This window comes from Abramis brama (assembly GCF_963993115.1).
Source record: "Abramis brama genome assembly, chromosome: 18".
Classification (NCBI taxonomy): Eukaryota; Metazoa; Chordata; class Actinopteri; order Cypriniformes; family Leuciscidae; genus Abramis; species Abramis brama.
The window spans coordinates 29,716,426-29,737,747 of NC_139980.1; the positions used below are offsets into that span (position 1 = coordinate 29,716,426).

Here is a 21,322-nt window from a genome sequence, read left to right on the forward strand (position 1 = left end):
TCTGATCACTGCCAATTTTCCACAGAAATATAAAGCATAACAACTGTTTTCAACATTGACGGCCCTGTTTACACGTGAACGCTCGCGGGTGAAAACGTAAAAATATTTTATCAGATGTGCCTTTCGTTTTGACGGCGTTTTCGGGGCTTAAAAACGCAAAAAATTGAAACCACCCTCCAGAGTGGAAATCTTAAAAACGCTCCACCGTCGTGTTTCCGTCTAAACGGTAAAAACGCAAAAGTTTGCTAGACAGTGAAGGCTCACATCAGTGCTTCACATTGCCACCTAGCCGCCTGGAGTGCATACTACATTGAATTTCACATACTTTTGCGTCACCATATGCACGCAGATTTCCCCCCGATAACGCTCGTCTAAACGCAGAATAAAAAGTGATCACTTTTGCGTTTTCTCTTCAGATCGTTTCCGTGTAAACGTAGCCTAAGACATGTTTGGATCATGTGACACTGAAGACTGGAGTAATGATCCTGAAATTTCAGCTTTACCATCACAGGAATATTTTACAACAGAAAATCTATTTTAAATTGTAATATTTCACAATATTGCTGTTTTTGCCATAACTTTTTTTATCAAATAAATGCTGCCTTGCTGAGCATAAGAGATTTCTTTCAAAAACATTTAAAAATCAAATCACAAGCTTTTGAATGGTAGTGTATAGTATCTCTTACGTTATCAGTTATTTCTGAAAATTTAATTTAATGTTCAGATTTTTTAAGATTTAATTTAATTTTCATTCATTCATTTCATTCATTTTATATGCATTATCTTACAAATTAAATACATTTAATTACATTACCAAGGACTTAATACTTTAAACTGTATCTGTTTAATGTGTGGTTTTCACACAAATTTGCCTGTTTTTTGTTTTGTTATTTCCCCCCCAGAGATTCAAAAATCTTTTAAAAACATATTAAATATAATACTTAATTATTTTGTAATTTGCTAGTTTGGTTTGATTGAGCTTATCCATTAAATAAAAGTTCATATGTAACTCCTGTCTAGTCACAATTTACATTTGTCTGCAACATCTGTGACATTTTCACACAAAAATAAGAAATGAATCTCACTGCTGTGTCATTGTGTCTTGCTAGCGGGTGGCGCGCTCTCAGGAGGAGCTGTGTGACGTTCCGGGCGGATACCCAGGTGAACGTCTGCGTCAGGAAGACCTGATGCTCCTGCAGCAGCGTGAGGCTGAGTACCAGCGAGGTGGAGGCGAGCACTGGAACCACCAGGTGTCCTCTTCGGTGGAGTCCAGTACCTCCAGCCAAGAACACCTCAACTTTTCCTCATCCTCTGGCTCTAGGTCCCAGGGCAACCACAAGAGCGGCCCTGGCCGCTGGAAAACCCCAATAGTTCCCAATTCCGGCCCAGTGGGCGTCTCCCAACCCTCCCGTTCTGACCTTCCCCCTCCTCCTCCTCCTCCACCTGCACACTACGACTATGAGCCGCAAACAGACATGCCGCTTCCTCCACCACCGTCTGTTTCACAGCAACAGGCGGCGGCCGCGGCCGATCGCAAGAAACGCGAAGAGCAACAGCGCTGGTATGAGAAGGAAAAGGCCCGGCTCGAAGAGGAGCGAGAGAGGAAGAGAAGAGACCAGGAGAGGAAGTTGGTACAGATTCGCAACCCTGCCGTCCCTGGCCCTGCCATGCACAACAACCAGCACGGTCCGCTGCCACCTGCCCCTCAGCACCAACAGATGCCCCATCCACAGCCCCCCATGCCAGTGCAGGTGCCCCAACCGTACCTTCCCCCGGTCCAGCTGCCACAACCGCCGCCGCCACAACCAACTCGGCCCGATAAACTATCCAGCCTTCCTCGCCAACCACCACAGGACACGGTAATCCGTGACCTCCTGCCTCAGCAGCAGCCGCGCACCATCGAGAGGCGCGACCTGCAATACATCACCATCAGCAAAGAGGAACTGTCCGCCAGCGACAGCCTATCGCCCGACCCCTGGAAGAGGGACGCCCGCGAGAAACTGGAGAAACAGCAGCAGCTTCACATCGTGGACCTCCTGGACAAGGAGATCCAGGAGCTTCAGGCCAAGCCCGAGCGCACCGCCGAGGAGAGCGACCGCATGCGCAAACTCATGCTGGAGTGGCAGTTCCAGAAGAGACTGCAGGAGTCCAAGCAGAACGAGGAGGATGAGGAGGAGGAGGATGACGAAGATGTAGACACCACGCTAATTATGCAGAGACTGGAGGCGGAGAAGAGAGCACGGGTGAGCAGACACGGGGAAATTGATAGCTGTAGTTTGCTGTGTGCATATAAATGGTTGAAGTCAACATGAAATCAAAACTGACCTCGTTTACTTTCATAATGCGCATTCCTGGTCTTATTGTGAGCGAATTATCAGGGCACGTCAATTCAAAGAAGTCTTTGTAATCTTTCATCAAAATGTAATAACTTGTTCCATCTCTGAAAGGTGTGGATATGAGCCATGTGGGCAGGGAAAATAATATTAGCCAATAGACAACCTAGTGAACCTACAATTGGTGTACTAGTTGTCACTTCATATTAAGCTATAGGAAAACGTATTTTAATTTTTAGGTCTGAAATTCATCGCATCACAAAAGTCAAATAGGTTGTGATGCTTTTCATGTTGACTTTAAGTACTTAAAATGTTACTATATCTTGATAAATGGTTTTGTGATGAACCTTTTCCTCACACTTGTATAGAGCATTAACATTGTTTTTCAGCTGCTTTGGAACGACTCAGAGTCAGGACATTTTTGAAAGAACTAGTTCTACTTGAGTACACTTGCACATGTGTTTTTCCCATTGCTGCGCAGATTGAATCGTCTAAGGTCGTTGCAAACCTCTGCGGTATTGTTTGAAGTTGAGTGCCGGTCTCTTTGTATGTCCGTATAGCCTTTTGCGTTATGCTTGAAACCGCAGTCAGAAGCAGGACAGACTGGTGATGGACTCGCTAATCACTAACCTGGGAATCCTTGCGTGAATGTTTTTATTTTTATTTTTGATTAAGCCTCCGCTGTTATAATGAATGTTTTGCCATGTGCTCCTGCAACATGCCTATGTCATTGCTTTTCCATGCTGCACTGCTGATATACGCTGCGCTGACGGAGGGGTGAAGCCAGGGCTTTACGATGCCAAGCACTGGACACGTTTCCACTGCTTGCCCCAGCATCAGCCTGCCTCGTCCAGATCAGTACATCTCTCCTGATCTCATCTGTCATTTAAAATCTGATATTCATTTAACTTCTAAAAACAGATCAGTGGCGGAACCATTTCTGACCTTTAGCTACTGGCTAACCAACCATTTACAGTAGGATCAGAATCAATATTATTTGAAATGTGCTAACAACAATTTCGAACAAGACATGAACATTTATTATTTATATGCAAGGACTTTTCAGGCACATATTAAGCCTCGTCTCTGACCGGGGTGGAGAATCAAAACCATTGATTCTGTTAGTAACTAGGGCTGGGTGATAAAATCAATAAAAATAATTAAATATTAAATCTATCGATGTGTGTGTATGTATTTATATATGCATCGATAGATTTAACATTTAATTATTTTTATGCACCAATATTATTATACATACAATAATAATCAGCAATGTATATCTATTTTCAAAATTGACCCATTAATATATGTATTTATTTATTTATACTATATTTACATATATTTTGTTTTAAATTAATACGTCTTTTATATATATTTATATTTATATATATATATATATATATATATATATATATATATATATATATATATATATATATATATATTTATATATTTATATATTTATATAATATATATTTAAAAAAAATATATATATTTTATTTTAAACAATTTTTAGAGATGGCTAACAAATCGTCATTTCAAATGAATCGATTTGCCATTAAAATATTTCGTAACCGTTAGGATATATATTGGCTAAATAAAATGTTTAATATTCAATTTGGCAACTTCGATTTTATATATCCATAAAATTGCTGAATGTATAGTAAATATTAGATGTATCGCCCAGCCCTATTAGTAACTAATGGCTTAATCTGTGCTCAGGAAACAGCCTGTGATGAGTAAAGCCTTTAATGTCGAAACATTTGAGTTCAGTTCAATTGAATTCAGGCTCTTGACTTCTTGGTGGGCTGGTTTGTGTGTGTTATTTCCAAATGGCTTTTTTGTGCTTTCCAAGTCTCTGAGACATTCAGTGCTAGCACAAACTTCAGCCCCCCGAAGTCCACTTAGGTTTCCAACACCTGCCGTAGCCTAGCGTTCACCTGAGTTTCTGCTGTGTGCAGCACAGTGCTCAAAGCTAACTTTGATATCGCTCCATCTCTGAGGAGTTGGCAGGTCGAGCCGTCTAAGGGAAGGTCAACACAATCCTGTGTGTTTGAAGGAAAATATTGCCAGTGCTTCAGTGGGGGGGGACGTGGAATGATGGGGAAATTCCTCACCAGCTCAAGTGTTTGTGGAGAGAAGTGGACCGCTGGCACTAATCAGACCCAAACTGCCCTGGAATGTTCCTGGCAGAACATCACTGCGTCCCGGCCCACTGCGCCAATGTTTTTATTTTATTTTATTTTTTACTTTTATCTTCTCTAAAACCCCTCCTTTTCTTTATTTCTTACTACTTTATTTATTCTCTCTCCCACCCCTTTGGTTGCTCTGTATGTTTTTGTTTCTCTTGCAGCAGACTGCTGTTCCAGCAATCTCTGTACTAGACTTGGTATGTTCTTTACGCTCTTTACTTGTCTTCCTGTTTCGGCTCCACCTGTGTCTCCTCTTGTTCACTACCTCCCTCCCTTCATTCAGCCGTGGTGGCTCCTTTACCCATGGGTATTATTTTGAGAGAGATGTACCACTTTTTCAAGCAGGGGACACCATCATGGGGACTCCATCTCGGGATGTTCATTGTGCTTCACTGGGAAACTGCTGCTTTGCAACTATCTAAAAATGAGCCGAATGAATCCTTAAGGAAAGACATCATAGAAAATACATTTTTAAAGCTAAAGTTAGTCATTTCTAAGCGAGTGTCACCATATGGACTAAGTATTGTAGTTATTATATTCAAAACTAGTTTTCATCTTCCATTGGTTGGGGAAACGGTCTCGCCTCCAAACTCACTCCAGATCATTTTTAATTATTAATCAAATTTAAAAAAATGAAGATAATTAAAATCCAAATCGTTTTGACCCAGTATTTGTTTTCTTAAAAAATTAAAGAATTTTTTTAATAATTAAAATACTTGACTCATCCCTCGTTTTCTTAAAAAACGCAAGGCACTTACAGTAGAAGTTAATGAGGCCATATTTTGAAGGCCTCAGAAATATTAAGCTTATAATTTTTATAAAAAGCACTTACAATAATTCTTGTTAAAACTTGTGAATTATTTGAGCTGTAAAAGTGGTTCTTCATTTTATCGTCATTTTAAGGTTTATGACGTTGTCATGTCAACAAAATTGGATATAACTTAACATAAACTTTTTTTTTACGTTGTTGTGGCTATACTGTTGAACCGTGGGTATTTTGATGCTCCATTCACTTCCATTGTAAGTGCTTCACTGTAACTGTTGTTTTTTTAAGAAAAAGATGGAGAAGTTGAAATATTTTTTTATGGCAATCTACAAAAATCACACACTTCAGCTTTAAATGTGCTCAGGATAGCAACCTTACGTCTGGAAGTGTGTGCAAGGCTTAGACATGAGCATTTGCATCTAGAAAACCACAAAATTCATTCCAAAGAAAGCTTTGAGTTCTTTTTCCTTCTTGGAGAACGTGATGAAGCTCTGCTGGTTTCGGCAGCCGTTGTTTCAATGCAGTGTCATCATGAGGGGTGGGTTGGTGCATGTTTTCTTCCAGCCCAGTCTCTCCGGCCCTGAGCTTGCTTGCATGAGGGCCTCATCACCATGCTGTGATCTCCATTCCGGTTTCTTCCTCCACTCCACTCATCACTGCTCTCTGTGTCTGTGTTGACCCTGGCGCTTTGCCGCTCCTTTATTCTGCGTTTCTCCGTGGTTTTTGGTGCTGGGTTTCTTCTTCCCCTATCCTGACTACTGGACATGTCTCTGTTTATGTCCTCTTCCTTCTGATTTCCGATGGAAACGTTGTATGGCCATGATTTGTATTTCCCTACCTGTTGAGCATTGTATATGTATTGTGTATGAAGTTTGACCAAGGTGTTTGGATTACCTTTCAAATGATTTTCTGTAGATGTGAAGAAGCGTTTTTGTCAGTAAGTTGTTTTGCATGCAGCGGTGTATGTGCATGTCATTCTCTTTTAATGTGTGATTGTGTTTGATGCACGATACCACTCACAGTGATCACATCAACAAACTTACTGGTGATAATTCAACAGGATGCTTTTTATACAAATCACCACAGCAGGCTAGTCTATAAATGAGCTATTAATAAAACAACTACACATTTTATCTAGATGACTGTTAAAACTGTAAAAATATATATTTTTAAATGTAGTATTTGGTTTAATGTTATGTGTAGATATAGGTTTATAAGTTTAAATTGAAGTTCAAATGTTTGGGCTCAGTAAGATTTTTTTTTTTTCATTTTTTTGAAAGATTCTCTTACTGTATGTTCACCAAGTCTGCATTTATTTGATCAATACAGTAAAATCGGTGATACTGTGAAATAATATTACCATTTAAAATACATATTTTGTATTTAGTATTATAAAATGTATTCCTATGATGGCAAAGCTGAATTTTTTCAGCATCATTACTCCAGACTTCAGTCACATGATCTTTCAGAAATCATTCTAATATGCTGATTTGTATTTAAGAAACATTTCTTATTATTATCAAAGTTGAACACAGTTGTGCTGCATAATATTTTTGTGAAAATAAATTTTTTCAGAATACTTTAATGAATAGAAGGTTAAAAAAAAGCATTTATATGAAAATAGAAAACTTTTGAAGCATTATAAATGTCTTTAAAAGTATTAATTTAAGAAAAAAATCTTATAGACCCCAAACTTTTGAACGGTAGTGGATGTTTGTTAAAATCACAATATCAACCAACAAAACTAGTTAACTAATAAAGCCAGTTTTTTTTTTAGATTATATATCAGTAGTTTTAGGATTAAATTGACATGAAATTTAGTTATTAACCAATAAAACAGGCGCAAGCACCAATTTTTTTCTAGATATCTAGGTTGTCATCAGTTTAATTTAGGAACACGTCAACCATTTAGGTTTAGCACCAGGATTTAAAATGGCAAATTCAGTCAGTCCAAGCCATCCTCTCTGTGGTCCAGTGTTTTTCCTCTAAACCTGATTATGTATTGTGCACCTCAGCTACAGGACGAGGAGCGACGACGGAAACAGCAGTTGGAGGAAATCCGTAAGCGTGAAGCAGAAGAACGAGCCAAACAGGAGGAGGAGAGACGCTGGAGAGAGGAGGAGAGAGCCAGACGAGAGACTGAGGAGAAGGTATTGAGATCGAAACGGACCAGCGACAACTAGGAACTTTCTATATGTAGTTAAAAGCATTTATTTAAGATGTTTCTAATGAGAAAGGACTCATAGACCGAAAATGCAGCATGCATATGTTAAGTTTTTTTTGTGTAATGTGCAATTGCAGGCATGTTTTAGCACACTTCATATGGAATGCAGATTATCTTTGTCTTTTTTTCCCCCCTCAAACAGGCCTTAAACACAAGTCACGACTACAGCAGATAGATTTCACTGTCTCAGACCTGTAATCTTGCTATTATTAGTCAGGTTAATTATAGTGAGATGTTCTCCCAAAACGTTCTCTGCACCTTTATGAATCAGTCTTTTGACATATTTAACTGAAGGAGACATGTGATCAGCCATGTTTATTTATGCTAATACAAAGCTTTTTCAAGGTTTTCGCCTGATTTCCATGTGGATGGTTCCTCACGATCTTGTAAGTGGGTGTGATTAGAGACAGCAGCTGATGTTTAATACGTCAGGCTGTACAATATCACAGTCCCTTGTATACTTAGTTTAAAATAATGTGTATCTATGTATATACATACTATATTTGCTGATAATAATAAGGTTTACTGCAGTCCTGGAGTTAGTAATGAACTGTTAACTGATAATAAGGTTTACTGCAGTCCTGGAGTTAGTAATGAACCGTTAACTGATAAAGGCTAAATTGAGTTTAACTCCCATGTGTTACACTTCTGGAATGCCTCAGCAGGTCATTGACTTACCAGTGGTCTGAATTTACATTCTCCATCTAAAATGTGAGCAGTATCGTCCCACTATGTGACCATCCAGTTTTATTTGTGCCTGTGTGCGTCATTTTCAGACCACTGGTAATTTTAGAGGCCAGTTGTGATGTCCAACTGCATGTCTTCACAACATCTCCACTCTTGTGTTTGTGATGTATCCCCATCCCCTTAAAGAAACGCATGAGAATCACGTCAGATCTTTGCACAACAATCCAGCATTTTGTTGGGCGGCCATTGCCATTCCATACAACATTGCTTGGAAGTGCTGTTGGAAATGGGCCCACCTTGGTTTTCATGGAGGCCGTCCCAGATTGAACTAGCTCATGTGTGTTTTGCCTCCACACGCACTCATAAGAGACATTCCCACCGCATACTAACCCAGGGGATCCATGCACAGAGACCAGAGCAGAGCCAGCCACTGGCTGTTTTTCTCCAGAATTAAACCGCCAAATGCCAGCCAGACATGGAGCTTGTAACAGTATCATATGCTCCAGTCTTTCCATTACAGTTAGAACAAGACGCATCTGTCAGCTGTAGTGACTTGTTTCTCTTTGGTGCCATCTGGTGTGCTTACAATCAAATGCAAGTCTTATACATCGTCTTCACTGCAAGCAAGCAACACAATGCAGCTAAACTAAACTAGATTGTGTTTATACAATTGGCATTTTTGAGTTAGATCAAGGGGCCGTTTTCATGACACCGTTTTCAACTAGAAACGGAAAACTTTTAATGCGATAATGATAACGGTGTTTTGGGGGCCTAAAAATGCAAACTTTTGAAAACTGGTTTTCAAAGTGTACGTTTTTAAAACAATACCGTTATTGTTTCCATGTTAAGTACAAAAACGTGAATCTGTGAAAAAGGTGATAGCATGCACATGCGTATTATGTGTTTAGTCTATAGGCAGGCGAGTGTCCTGTAAAAGAATGCGAATGTGCACAGGCGCATAGTCTTTCTTTACAAAGTGACATCACCTACTACTGGCCTGGCATGCATAATACAGCGTTTTTAGTCGTTTTCGCAGATCCGTGTGAATGGGGATCCTTTTGATAACGTCATCTGTACAAAGAAAAAACTTTTCTATTTTTAGTACATCGTTGTCATGTAAACATATCTTTTAAACACTTGTATGTGTGTATATGTAAGTGATTGGTCCCTTTTCATGTCAATCAGCCTGACATTTCCTGTCCAAATGGGTGGTTCTTGGCCAGATTAAGCTGCAACGTGCACTGAACTTGCAAAACTACGCGCATTACAAATAACAAGGCTCTCTATGCAACAAGGGACAATGCAAGCTAGCAGTATTGTTGCTTTGTCTAGTATGTGCCTTTGCTTGCTTGCTTGCAGTGTTCACTGTATTTGTTAAAGCCACTGGCCCACTTTCCCCAAACATGCAGGAGTAAGTTTTAGCAACTTGATTCACTCAGAAACACATTACATCACATCAGCAAACACATTTCTTCTACTACAATGTAGCTTTACTACATTGGTGCATCCATTAGCCAGAGTACCGTTAGCTTTGACCCAGGCCTCGCCGGTGCCCCTGGTGGTCAATGTGAGCGGCGCAGGCTAGCGAAGGCAGCTCTAACCAGCTCTTCCCATGTTCCCCCTTCAGAGGAGACAGGAGGAAGAGTACTACACCCGCCTGGAGGCAGGGCGGCGCCGGCAGCACGAGGAAGCCGAGCGTAAGCTGCTAACGCCAGACGAGCCTGGTCTGTACAGACCTCCCCTTCCCCGGGACTACCAGCCCCCTTCACCCGCAAGCACCCCCACCACTAACATCAACAACAGCGCCCCTCCGCCCCCGCCTCAGAGAAACACCTCCTACCTCAAAACCCAGGTCGCCTCCCCCGACACCATATACACTGCCAAGTTTGTCTCGTACAATGACGAGGAGGAGGAGGATGAGGAGGACGCGGGCCTAACAGGTCAGGTTAAGCTCTCGGCCACCCGGAAGTCCTACGGTGACCTTCCGCCCGCCCAAAAGCCCCAGCCGCCGCCAACCGCGCGCAAGCCCCGTCCCGTCTCAGATGGCATCTTTCTGTCCAGCTCATTCCAGCTGCCCACAGCGGCCAATGCCAACAGTACTGCTCTCAAGGCAGGGCAGCCCCCTCTCCCTCCCACCAAACCCAGCTTCATCCCGTCAGCCAACTCGAAAGGTAGAGACGCCGAGGAGAGAGAAGGGCCCGACCTCAGCCCGCTCGTCCTCCGTTTGTTATTGGGTTATTCGTTTTCATGTTTTGTTTTTTTTCTTTTGGTGTTCGTTTGTTCCTTTTCCTGTTTTCCAACGGAGACTCAGCGCTCTACATTTTCCATATTCCCTCTACCTTTCTATCTGTAAATTTGCGTAGTATCATAGCCAATCAATCGAATCATATGTCCTGGTTTTTATCTTCTTTTTTTTTTTTTTTTTTTCTCTTTTTGCTGGAATCTTCTGGGTTCAGTTGAGCTCAGTTGACAGCATTTATCCATTATCATAGAAAACAATATCGACTCGTTTCTTTCTTTCTTTTTAAACTACGACTCAAAAGTTTGGGGTCAGTAAGATTTGTTTTATTTTCAAAGAAATCAAATCTGTTATTCAGCAAGGATGCATTAGCGATCAAAAGTGACAGTAAAGTTATTTATAATGCTTTTCTTTTGATCTTTATATCAAAGATCCAGAAAAAAAAAAACATTTTTCAACATGTATGATAATCAGAGAGGGGGGGAGGGGGGAATATAACTTTACACGTTGTCTATGTAAAGTTGTATCCAAACTTTGTTGTCATGATGACGTAACTACTGTAAAAAGCCTGCAAACTGTTCACACAAGAATACCAGAAAGGTTGGTGTAATTTTACACGAGTCGTTCAGGACCGTCGCCTTGAATCAGCAGAACAACATTTTAACCATAACTTGGATGCAATTTATTGGTACAATTACTGTTATTCTTTTTTATTTTTTACTAAGTTATCAAACTTATGTTACGCAACAAATGCTATCAAGTGAGCTCAGCTTGTATTAAACCCATAATGTTCCTTTTAAATAGTAATTAGTTTTTTGTTTGTTTGTTTTCCGATCACCTATTCTCCCCGATTCCTCTTCCTCGAATCATCCTAGCGCCGTACAAGCAGTCAGTAGACCTCGTGATTCGCTGTGCGGTCCAAAATCAGTCCAAGTACTGTTGGTGTTGCCAGCCGCTTCATGTGTGTGTGATGTGCTTTTGGGGTAGGCCCAGGCCTCAGCGGCCAGACCCCATGCTCGAACATTATCAGCTCAGGGAACGAGACACTGGCTTCTTGTCACTTGCAGTGGTGGGCTCAACGCTGCACCTCTCCTCAGTCCTGTTTACACTTGGCAACGGGGAAAAGATCTGTTGGATGAGGCGCTTTTCTTCTGCTTGACTGTTTAAAATCCATCTGAATTTGTTTTACTTGTATCTTTAGCAATCTTGGTGCGTACAGTCCTGCTAGAATTTAAAGGTTTGTTTAGGGTTTGGCTCCCTCAAGTGTTAAGCATTTAAATCAGTGCATGTAGTTCTGCCAAGTCAAACCTGTTTGAAAAAAAAAAAAAAAAAAATGTTGTAGTACAACTCTAGTTTTAACACACAACGTAATATTTTTATATCCGTTTCAAGTTGGATTTAGTCATTTTTTTCCTCAAAATAATTGTTTCCCTAAGGAAATTAATTGTACCTTTGGAAAATGATGCAAGAAATATGTATTTATTATTATAATTTAATTATAATTATTATGTTTTATAATAATTATATTTATTTTAAATATGAATACATATGAGTACTATTTTAAATAAATATTTTATTATATTCATATTTTATATTATATTTTATTCATATTTTGATAAAATTACAAAGTCGTTGTTTTACTTTTTCAAACTTGGTTGCATATTTATTTATTTTAGTATTTAATTTGTACATTTTGCAATTGTCTGTACGTACTTATTTTGAGTGACTTTGCAACAGATATGAAACTTTTAAACAGTCATGTGCAAAAAAAGCTGTTCAACCCTATTGCACAAAGATGCCCAGTGTATCTGACCTTGCATGTAATCTGCACAAAGCTTCCCTCCACCTAATGTCATTGGGGCCTGTTGTGATCAGAATTGCATTTACGCTTACCGAGGAACTAACTTTGCATTAATCAGCCAATAAAAAGCACGGCACTTCTCCCTGCTCAGACTGAATGAAGCTTTTTTTTAAGCCATGAATCAATTGCTGCTGCTTTGCTTAATGCGTCTCTTACCATATTAATGTCATTATTTCTGTCTGCAACACTGCTGAAGCCTCATGGACCCAAAACCATTGTTTTATACACACCCTTTGGTTGTTATCTTTACGTTTGCACTCAGTTCCAAAACCTAGTAAGCTACCTATTTAGACAGAAGGCATTGCAGGAAGACATTGTCTTCTAAATTTTGTCTTTCCAGAATGCATTGCAATGAGATTAAAAAAAAAGAAGGTAAATCTAAGATGATGGACGAGTCTATGGATGTGTTAAATATAGTAATAGTAATAATAAACAATAAATACATGCATGTATAATAATTATTATTATAAATGTGTTTAGTAAAATAAATATTACATTTTAAATGTTAATTATAAATATTTCAATTATTACTGAAAAATATCAAATGAAAATAACACGTAGATAATGATAATAATAATATGCATGTATAATAATAGTAATGTATTTGATAAAGTAAATATTTGATTTAACATTTATTTTAAATGTTAATAATTATAATACATATTATAATATTTCTTTCATTGCTCAAATTATATACAAATGTCATTTAGATAATAATTATATGTATAATAATAAATGTATTTAATAAAAAAATTATTGATAAATAAATATTTCATTGATTACTGAAAAATATCATTTAATTTACTTGAACCGTTTTAACCAATATTAATGTGTAACATAAATTGTGTATTAGATTATTACATTAAGATGCTATGTTTGTGGATGTACCTTAGAAGGCAGCTCACTAGTTTTTGGAACAGAGATTTAGCGCTGATGCAATATTGATTTCTCTTGGTTTCAGCTGTGTTGTAGTTCTCACTCTTATATTCTGTCTGTCTGCTGTCTTGCTGTCCAGTTTGTCTTTATATGGATGTGTCTTTGCCATCATCATTTGCTTGGCTCCACCCACCCTCCCCTGCTTCCTCTCACATCGGGCCGCATGGAATCATGGGATTCCACCACAGCCCCTCCCATCACCTTCTCTGAGAAGGTGCGCCGACCTGCTGGAACAACCAAGTCTCTGAGCAAAAAAAGGATCACTACCTGTGGACTTTAAGCCTTTAATGTTGATTTTATGCTTTATCGTTAAAGAAGTTTATTATCAAAATCAGAAAATTTAGTAAAAAGTTCTGTTTTTGGCTTTGTTGGGATTTGATGAAAGGAAGAGCATTGCCTCACAGCCATATACTACTGTAGAGTTGTTCAGTCACGATGTCAGTTTGTAGGCTAATTCACCATGCGTTTCCTTGGGGATCTTTAATGGGTTTTTAGAAAGCATTTTTTTGATTTGAGTGAAAAGGTGTTTGGTGAACATTACTTCAAAAGTTTCACTTCTACAATATTATTTACACACAGCCGTACCTAACATAAACACATACACTGAATTTTTTGGGGCAAAAATTGTACCTTTATGGGTACAGAAGCTTGTCACTGGGGCAGTTATTTATTTATGTACCCTTAAAAAGTTCATAATACTACATTAAGTGTGGTGTCCATTTACCTACTCTAAGGTATTAATATGCACCTGTTATTCAATTATTATTTTTATTTAATTATGATAATTAAAATATAATACATTTATATTTATATATATATATATATATATATATATATATATATATATATATATATATACATACACACGCATCTTTTTCAAAGATATATTATTTTTACTGAGGAAAAAACTGAGTGCCGAAATTAGCATCTATATTAATTTGAAATTGATATAGAAATATTTCCAAAATGTTTAGACTAGAACTTTTACATTTCAAAACTAGTGTTGTACTTTAATAGACTACTTTCAAAATATCTAACATTGTTTCAAACTAGCTTTTGTACTTCAAAAGGTAAAATATTTGACAGTGTACAAGCACATAAAGACTATAACTACTACCAAAATGTGAGTTTACATGCTTGATGAATTGTTGTAGTCCTTATGTCACAACTTGCATTTCTAAAGCCCACAATGGTTTCAAAATATCTGACTCTGTAATTCATGTTACACAACAAAACAAAACAAAACAAAAAAGCCTCAAAGTAATGTGAACCACAGATCTTATCTTGCTCATAAATCAAAAACCAACTTTAAAAAAAACCCTTAAATATTCTTGAAGGGAATCGAAGCTCATTTAAGGTTTTATGAATACAAACTGAACAGCTCTGTGCAAACATACAAACAATTACAGACTTTCGCTGCATATTTTGTATTGCATTCAAAACCACAATATAAAACACATTTGGCCTCAAAAACAAAACCTTTCAACTCAACTTTATTCTGGCTTTGTGCTTGTTTTTGCTTTTCGAGCCACTTGTTTTAGGCTAAACCACCAGCTGCCCTGTTTTGCTCTTGAATACTTGGTTGTCCCCAGTGGAGAAGGTGTTTTTTTGTTTTTGTTTTTTTGGTTCACAAGTCAATGTGTTTGTGTCTTTCTCCCTCCGGCCCAAACTCATTCCATTATCAGTCAATCAGTGAAACCGTCAACATGCATTTGGATTGCGGTGGTGCTCTTGCACATCATTGCTTAGAAGCAACCTGGCGTTCCCCGGGTCAATCCGGACCGCCCCTTCACCCCGACAGACACAAGGACACGTGAGCCTTATAGACGACGCCTACGGTAGGTCAGCGGTGGGGGTCGCAGCGAAGGCCAGCCGTGCGGAGCTGGGGAGCGTCTTGCTGACAGAGACGTTCCTCAACACCAGACAAGTTTAGAAGCAGCTGGTGCTTGACCTCCACCTTTGACCTGTGATCCACAGACCTTGTGTCAGGTGTGCTTTGGAATGCTTTAACACTAACTAAACAAGCTTTCCTCTCGCTGTTCAGCTTCTGGTCTGTGGAGTCGTTTCGTTTGGAGAACAGAAGTTGCTGGGCTAGTATACGGTTGAACTGAACGATCTTCATATTAAACAGATTTAAGGTCTATGATGGGGATGTAGGGTTTTAAAGTCAACAACAAATACGTATTGGACAATATATTTATATATACATTTTAATTATATGTATATATATATATATGTGTGTGTTAGATGTGATTAATCATGATTAATTAATTTGATGGCACTAAAATATATATTATATATATAATTCACACACAGTTCACCACCATTAAGAGCCCAGCAGCTTTTGCAGTTATCTTGCTAATCGCTCTTGAAATTATATTCTTGATATTTCATGTGAATTTCACATTGTTTTTACCATTTGACCAAATTAAAACAGGATTTAATTCGTACACTGGAAGCACAACAGGACTAGGATCAGGAGAAGTTTACAATGACCCGAGAGAGAAGTGGACGAAAGGGTGAGTAGCACAATCATGCACTTGTTAAGAATGATTCTTAAAACCCAGAACGTTTGTATGAAGCATATAAACCAATGATGTCATGCTTGGGTTGGACCATAAGCTGTGGTATTTCTGTAAGCCTCTACAAACATCATTACCCCTTCTAACTCTGAGCTCACAGCACTGGGTGTGGTAGAACCACCACACACACAAACACACAGAAGAACCCGTCTACTTACGACATTTAGCAATGCTTTAAATGATGTTTTTGACTGCAAAACAATCTTAGACCTGTTTGTAGACAAAGTTAAAGGATTAGTTTACCCAAAATGAAAAGTCAGTCATCATTTACTCACCCTCATGCCATTCCAAACCCATATAACTTCATCTTTTGTGTTCCTTAGTAGAATGTTTATATATATTATAAACCTGGCATGATACTATGGAAGCTTGTTTCAGCCACGGAATAAAAAAATAAATAAAGGTAATTGCGATTTATCTCACAATTCTGACTTTTTTCTTGCAGTTATGAATTTATATCTCATAATTCTGACTTTTTTCTCTCAGAATTGCAAGATATAAACTCATAACTGCAAGTAAAAAGTCAGAACTGTGAGATGAAAAGTTATAAACTTGGAATTGCGATATAAAAACTGACTTTTTTCTCTTGTGAGAAAAAAGTAATTCTAAATACTATTTAGTATTACTTTTTAAAAAGTAAAACTAATATATATATTCTCTTGTGAGAAAAAATACCTTTTTACCTTTTTTAAATGCCAGTTTATCTCTCACAATTCTGACTTTTTTTCTCTTGCAATTGTGAGAATTTGTTTTGACTAATTGCGACTATTTATTACTATTTATTTAGTTTATAACGTGTAATTCGGAGTCAGAATTGTGATATAAACTCGCAATTGTTAGAAAAAGTACGAATTACCTCGCAATTACCTTTTTTAATTACATTCTGGGGGAAAAAAAACCCTGAATTGCAGTTGCGACAAAATAAAAGCTTTCATACAATTTGATATGCAATATTTAAATCAGAAAATGGATGAAATTTGTATTCTATCCTTTTGTGTTCCACGTGAAGGTGAATAATTTCTTTCAGCCTGCATTGCTCACACATGATTGTGTTTGATTGCAGCGGCCCCGATCAGGAGAACACAATAGGCGGAGCTCCAGAAACTATGACGTTTAAGGAGCGCCAGAGACTCTTCTCACAGGGAAAGGAAGTGTCGAATAAAGTGAAAGCGTCCCGGAAGCTCATGGAACTGGAGAACGAACTGAACATAAAGCAGTAGCGAAGAGCCCTAGCCGGACTAATTGCCAATACGTGATCCATCCCTGGAAGAAAAAAAAAAGAAAAAAAACACACACAAAACACATCCAGCTTTGGCTTCCCAGTCATTTCCAAACATACTTTTTTGGTTTTATTGAATAACTGGACGATTAAGTATCATTTAGCTGCAATAAGAGATGATATTCCATAAATTCCCTTGAAAGATATATTATAATAAAGCACTGTAAATTGTTTTAATTATATTAGTAAGAGAATTGAAATGACATGAAGGGGGTATATTTTTGTTTGTGAAATGTTATTGAAAAATGACGCATTTTTTGCTCGTTTTTATTTTTTTTAATAGCAGTAAAGTGGGATATTTTATGGTGTTATTTTATTCTCTTTCTACATCTTTCCTCTGGTTTTTTTTTTTTTTTTGAAAGTAAGTGCCGATATTATAGACCAATGTTAACAGCTCTCTGTACAGATCAGGGTCCGTGTCGGTCCCGGTGTATTATTGAACAGCTCAACGGAAACTTATATAGGAGGCTCACGTTTTTCTTGTCGCACTGTTTATTTTATTTTATTTTTTCCAGCTGGTTCTTCCGCGTTCATGGATACACAGGCACCTTTCCGCCACGTCTCGTGTCTGCATTCAACTGATTTTGCTCAGAAATGAGCTCCAGTAACCTTGTTAGCACCATTTGTGAAATTCAGTTTTTCCTTTTGAGAATGTAGTCGTTTTTTGTTTTGTTTTCTTGAATATTTTTGCTGCATCATCTGCAAGTCTGTCATTCCGTAAGAGCGCTGAGGTTTACCACTTTTATAAAATGTTTAGAATTTTCTAATTGCCAGATTTTTCCTTTTTTGTGTTTATCTGATCCGGATGATGTGTAGTCCACAGTTCTGACGTTGACGAAACAAAGTTTGATGGTAGCGTAATATTAAAAAGAGATGATTTAAATAGAGGTTTGTGGAAATGAGATGCAGGAGCCTTTTGATTGGCAGGTATTTATTTGAACCTATTGATATAGTGACAGATTTGTTTGCATTTGTAAGTCTGGATAGTCTGCAGGTTAAATTTGATGGATGAGCGACAAACGTGAGAATTAAACACGTCTTTTGACACAGTAAACGAGTCACTATCCACTGTTTCATGGTGCATTAAACGGCTTCCCTCCGCTCAGTATTGCAGATGTTTATTTGAATCAAGGATCTGGTCTTGTCTCTTCAGTTTTTAAGCACCTGTGTCTTCATTCATAGTTTAGACCTGTCGGCGCCTGTGTAAATAATTTTCCAGAGAACACAGACTTTGTACATTCAAATGATGCATAAGGGTAATGTCAATATCCTTTCTTTTTTTGCCACTTTGAGAAACATAAACTGACACATATGCACACACACATTTTAGGTTAAAGATGAATTTATTTGATTCATTTTAATGGTTGTTACATAGGCTTTTGTAAATCATAAATAAATACGGATTTTACAAAAAAAGCTGGAAAAGTGTCTATTTTGTAAGAATCATTCATCATATATAAATATAGGCCTATATGTTTATATTCTGTAATGAAAAATTGATTATACTTGCATAATAGTTGGTTTTATTTATTTTAATTATATTTTTATGTAATTTCAGCCAATATTTTACACAAAATTCTATATTTTATATATATATATATAAATAATATTTCAGTATTTTATTTTTTCTGTTTCCGTTATTTTGGAAAAAAGCAGTCAGTATTTTATATTTATTTATTATTTCAGCCTTTTAATGAGACACTTTCATTGTAATATCAGGAAAGTTATACCCATTTTTCTACTTTGCCCCATCTCTATAGATTTGAATTTAGAAAAGGTGAAATCAAGCTGTTGTGAATGAGCTTTACTATTAATGCATTTTTTAATCAATCATTAGATCTAAATACAAACAAAAGCATCATTGACCCAATTAACATTGCATTCAAGATTAACTGGACTGTTAAATGGAAATAAACAGACTTCATGTAACATGATGTAGCTGTAACTGTGGCATCCTAATCTGCGCTGTGTATTAATATCAGGGTTATTTTATAAAGCAGTAGGAGCCCAGCTGAACAAGTTCATGTTTTCTGTATTAACCCATATATCATTGGTTACCTAAAGAGTAGGTTAGGTTACACAAAGCAGTTGTTCTTTGGTGTGTGTGTGTGTGTGTGTGAGAGAGAGAGAGAGAGAAAGACTTAACACCTGGTGAAAAACACGGATCACAGACACCTGTCAATGTGGATATAAATGTGAATGTGGATTTAATGTTTTTGAGAACAGTTTTGAATGTATTTGTGAAACTCTATCACTGCTTTCTCCTGGTCTTCTGTCTCAATGGACCCTTTTCGAAGTCGGCGGATTTCTTTGATGGCTTCCAGACCAGAGATGTTCCTTGTTTTCACGAGATAGCAAGCTAGCATGGTCCCTGTCCTGCCATGACCATGCATACAGTGAACCGCAACAGCCTAAGGATGAGAAAGGGCCAACATCAGGTTTCATCTGGCTGATGAAAACACTCAACATTTTGTTGACTCTAAGCTATGATATTTTAACATAGGGCATTACAACACTACATAACAGATAAGTAGTACTTATTACATTATAATAAATCTGTTTTTATAACATAACTGTTTAATGAACTTGTTAAGGCCTTGTCACACCAAGAGCGATAACTATATTTGCGTCCACACCAACTCATGATAACGTTCTGTTTAATATCCGTCTTCTGCTGCTTTAAAAGCTCGGGCTCTTTAAAGCAAGATTAATTCTGATTAGCTGTCAATGTTTTTATCGTTCATCAGCTGGAAAAATCGTTCTGAAACAAGTTATTCCAATGATATCATTTCTCGGTGCCGTTATCGACACGTGACGTTATAGTTGCGGTGCGGACTCTGCTATATTCTTTTATATTTAGAACGATTTTTAGAACTATCTTTATCGTTCTGGGTGTAAACGGAACGGGCAGCATTTTAATTATATAAAAAAAAAATGTTTTTGACGATGTTTAATTGCACTTTTTTTTTTACACTTATGTTTATATCATAAAACGTAAAAGAATACAAATGGGCATATATGAATTGAAATAGCCTACATTTGTCGTATTAAATGTAGCCTATACTATGTATTTGTATATACATGTCAGTTCGATTTCAGATTATGTATTACAAATTTACCATTTAAGAAAGGTAACGCAACACGACAACTAAGATAGTAAGTAAGTATTAGTTTTCTCTGCTGGAGTAGCTCATGCACTCAGGGGTGTCACGTGTCACCCGTTTCTTTTCTCTGCGCTTGACTCATCGACCATTCATTTATGATTATTGAACTTAAAAAAATTGATTTGTACGACTATACTTTAGTCGTAGTCTTAAAAAACGTGAAAATTACGCTTTTGGCTTTTAATCCGATCATGGATCTCATCTATTAATTATAAAATGTTTTCCACCCTCACCTCCCCTTTAGCATTGGCTTCCTCCACGATGCTCAGGAATCGCAGTATTTGAGCCAGACTCGGTGGCGTGAAGTCCACTATGCTGATGTGATGCAGGATGAGAGCTGGACAGATCTCATATTTCGGTGGGATTGATTCTAACAAGCACACCAGGTGTTTGATGCCGTTCTCCACCAGGAACTTGAAATGCTGAGTTTCTGAAGGACAGGCCAGTCCGGCGAGTTTCTGAGGTTGAACCCACGAGAAGTTCGGTGGAGTGGCGGAAGCGCGCGACATGTCTAGATGAAGTTCTGCTGCTGTAACTAATGCCCTTTGATTCTTCACGCCAGCTTTATAAAGCCACTAACCTGGAGAATGCATCGGGCTGAAGGGCGCGTCCGCTGTGACTGTCAAACAAGCATTGCATAAAAGGATAGATACTATTATCATTCATGTACACTAACAAAATTTGACATGCTATAGGCTACATATCCACCTTGTTCCTACGCTCCATGACGCTTTGCGCGAATTATGGGTGTAACTTCCGTTAAGCTGTAAACAATCAGTGAAACGAAAGTGTCACAATGAGATGACATTAATCTACTTAAAGCATCGAACATTAAAAGGAAATTTAAAAGTGCAAAAGCATCAACAAGGTACTTTCAACTACCAAATAACCCCAAAAGCGCGTAATATATCTCTATTATTTCCTTAAACAAGAATGTTCATTAACTTCGGCATTACGTGATACTATTTCAAAGTGATTTTCGTCATTTTGACAGATTATAAATTGCATTTACCTTTTAAAACAAACCTGGAAAGAGACGTGAGGATTTGAGGAGAATAA

General features: G+C 37.8%; 2 protein-coding genes across 22 annotated transcripts in view; one reads left to right on the plus strand and one right to left on the minus strand.

Annotated features, from left to right (window-relative positions):
* Window positions 1-18,515, plus strand: part of afdna (afadin, adherens junction formation factor a) — a 112,280-nt gene extending 93,765 nt beyond the window's left edge. For 4 of the 21 annotated variants that reach the window (XM_084091551.1, XM_084091535.1, XM_084091549.1 and 1 more), the window contains 6 exons: window positions 1,110-2,243; window positions 4,687-4,722; window positions 7,307-7,441; window positions 9,830-10,373; window positions 15,676-15,757; window positions 16,884-18,515. In XM_084091551.1, the coding sequence (XP_083947677.1) occupies window positions 1,110-2,243; window positions 4,687-4,722; window positions 7,307-7,441; window positions 9,830-10,373; window positions 15,676-15,757; window positions 16,884-17,040 (2,088 nt within the window). In that variant the 3' untranslated portion in view covers window positions 17,041-18,515. The remainder of the gene's footprint in view (window positions 1-1,109; window positions 2,244-4,686; window positions 4,723-7,306; window positions 7,442-9,829; window positions 10,374-15,675; window positions 15,758-16,883) is intronic. The other 17 variants (XM_084091542.1, XM_084091543.1, XM_084091540.1 and 14 more) reach the window with 8 other exon arrangements.
* A 188-nt stretch (window positions 18,516-18,703) lies between these two features.
* Window positions 18,704-21,042, minus strand: dusp23a (dual specificity phosphatase 23a). The gene is made up of 2 exons (XM_084091559.1): window positions 20,497-21,042; window positions 18,704-19,510 (listed from the first exon to the last, which is right to left on the minus strand). The coding sequence occupies exons 1-2, from the start codon at window positions 20,770-20,772 to the stop codon at window positions 19,307-19,309; spliced, it is 480 nt and encodes a 159-aa protein (XP_083947685.1). The 5' UTR covers window positions 20,773-21,042; the 3' UTR covers window positions 18,704-19,306.
* Window positions 21,043-21,322: the final 280 nt, after the last annotated feature.

What these genes read in the sequence shown, in the direction of transcription:
- dusp23a (XM_084091559.1), bottom strand. Translation starts at nt 20,772, where the DNA reads ATGTCGCGCGCTTCCGCCACTCCACCGAACTTCTCGTGGGTTCAACCT. An exon ending in AAGCCAATGCTAAAGGGGAG is followed by an intron (nt 19,511 to 20,496) that starts GTGAGGGTGGAA and finishes TCTCATCCTTAG; the next exon opens with GCTGTTGCGGTTCACTGTAT.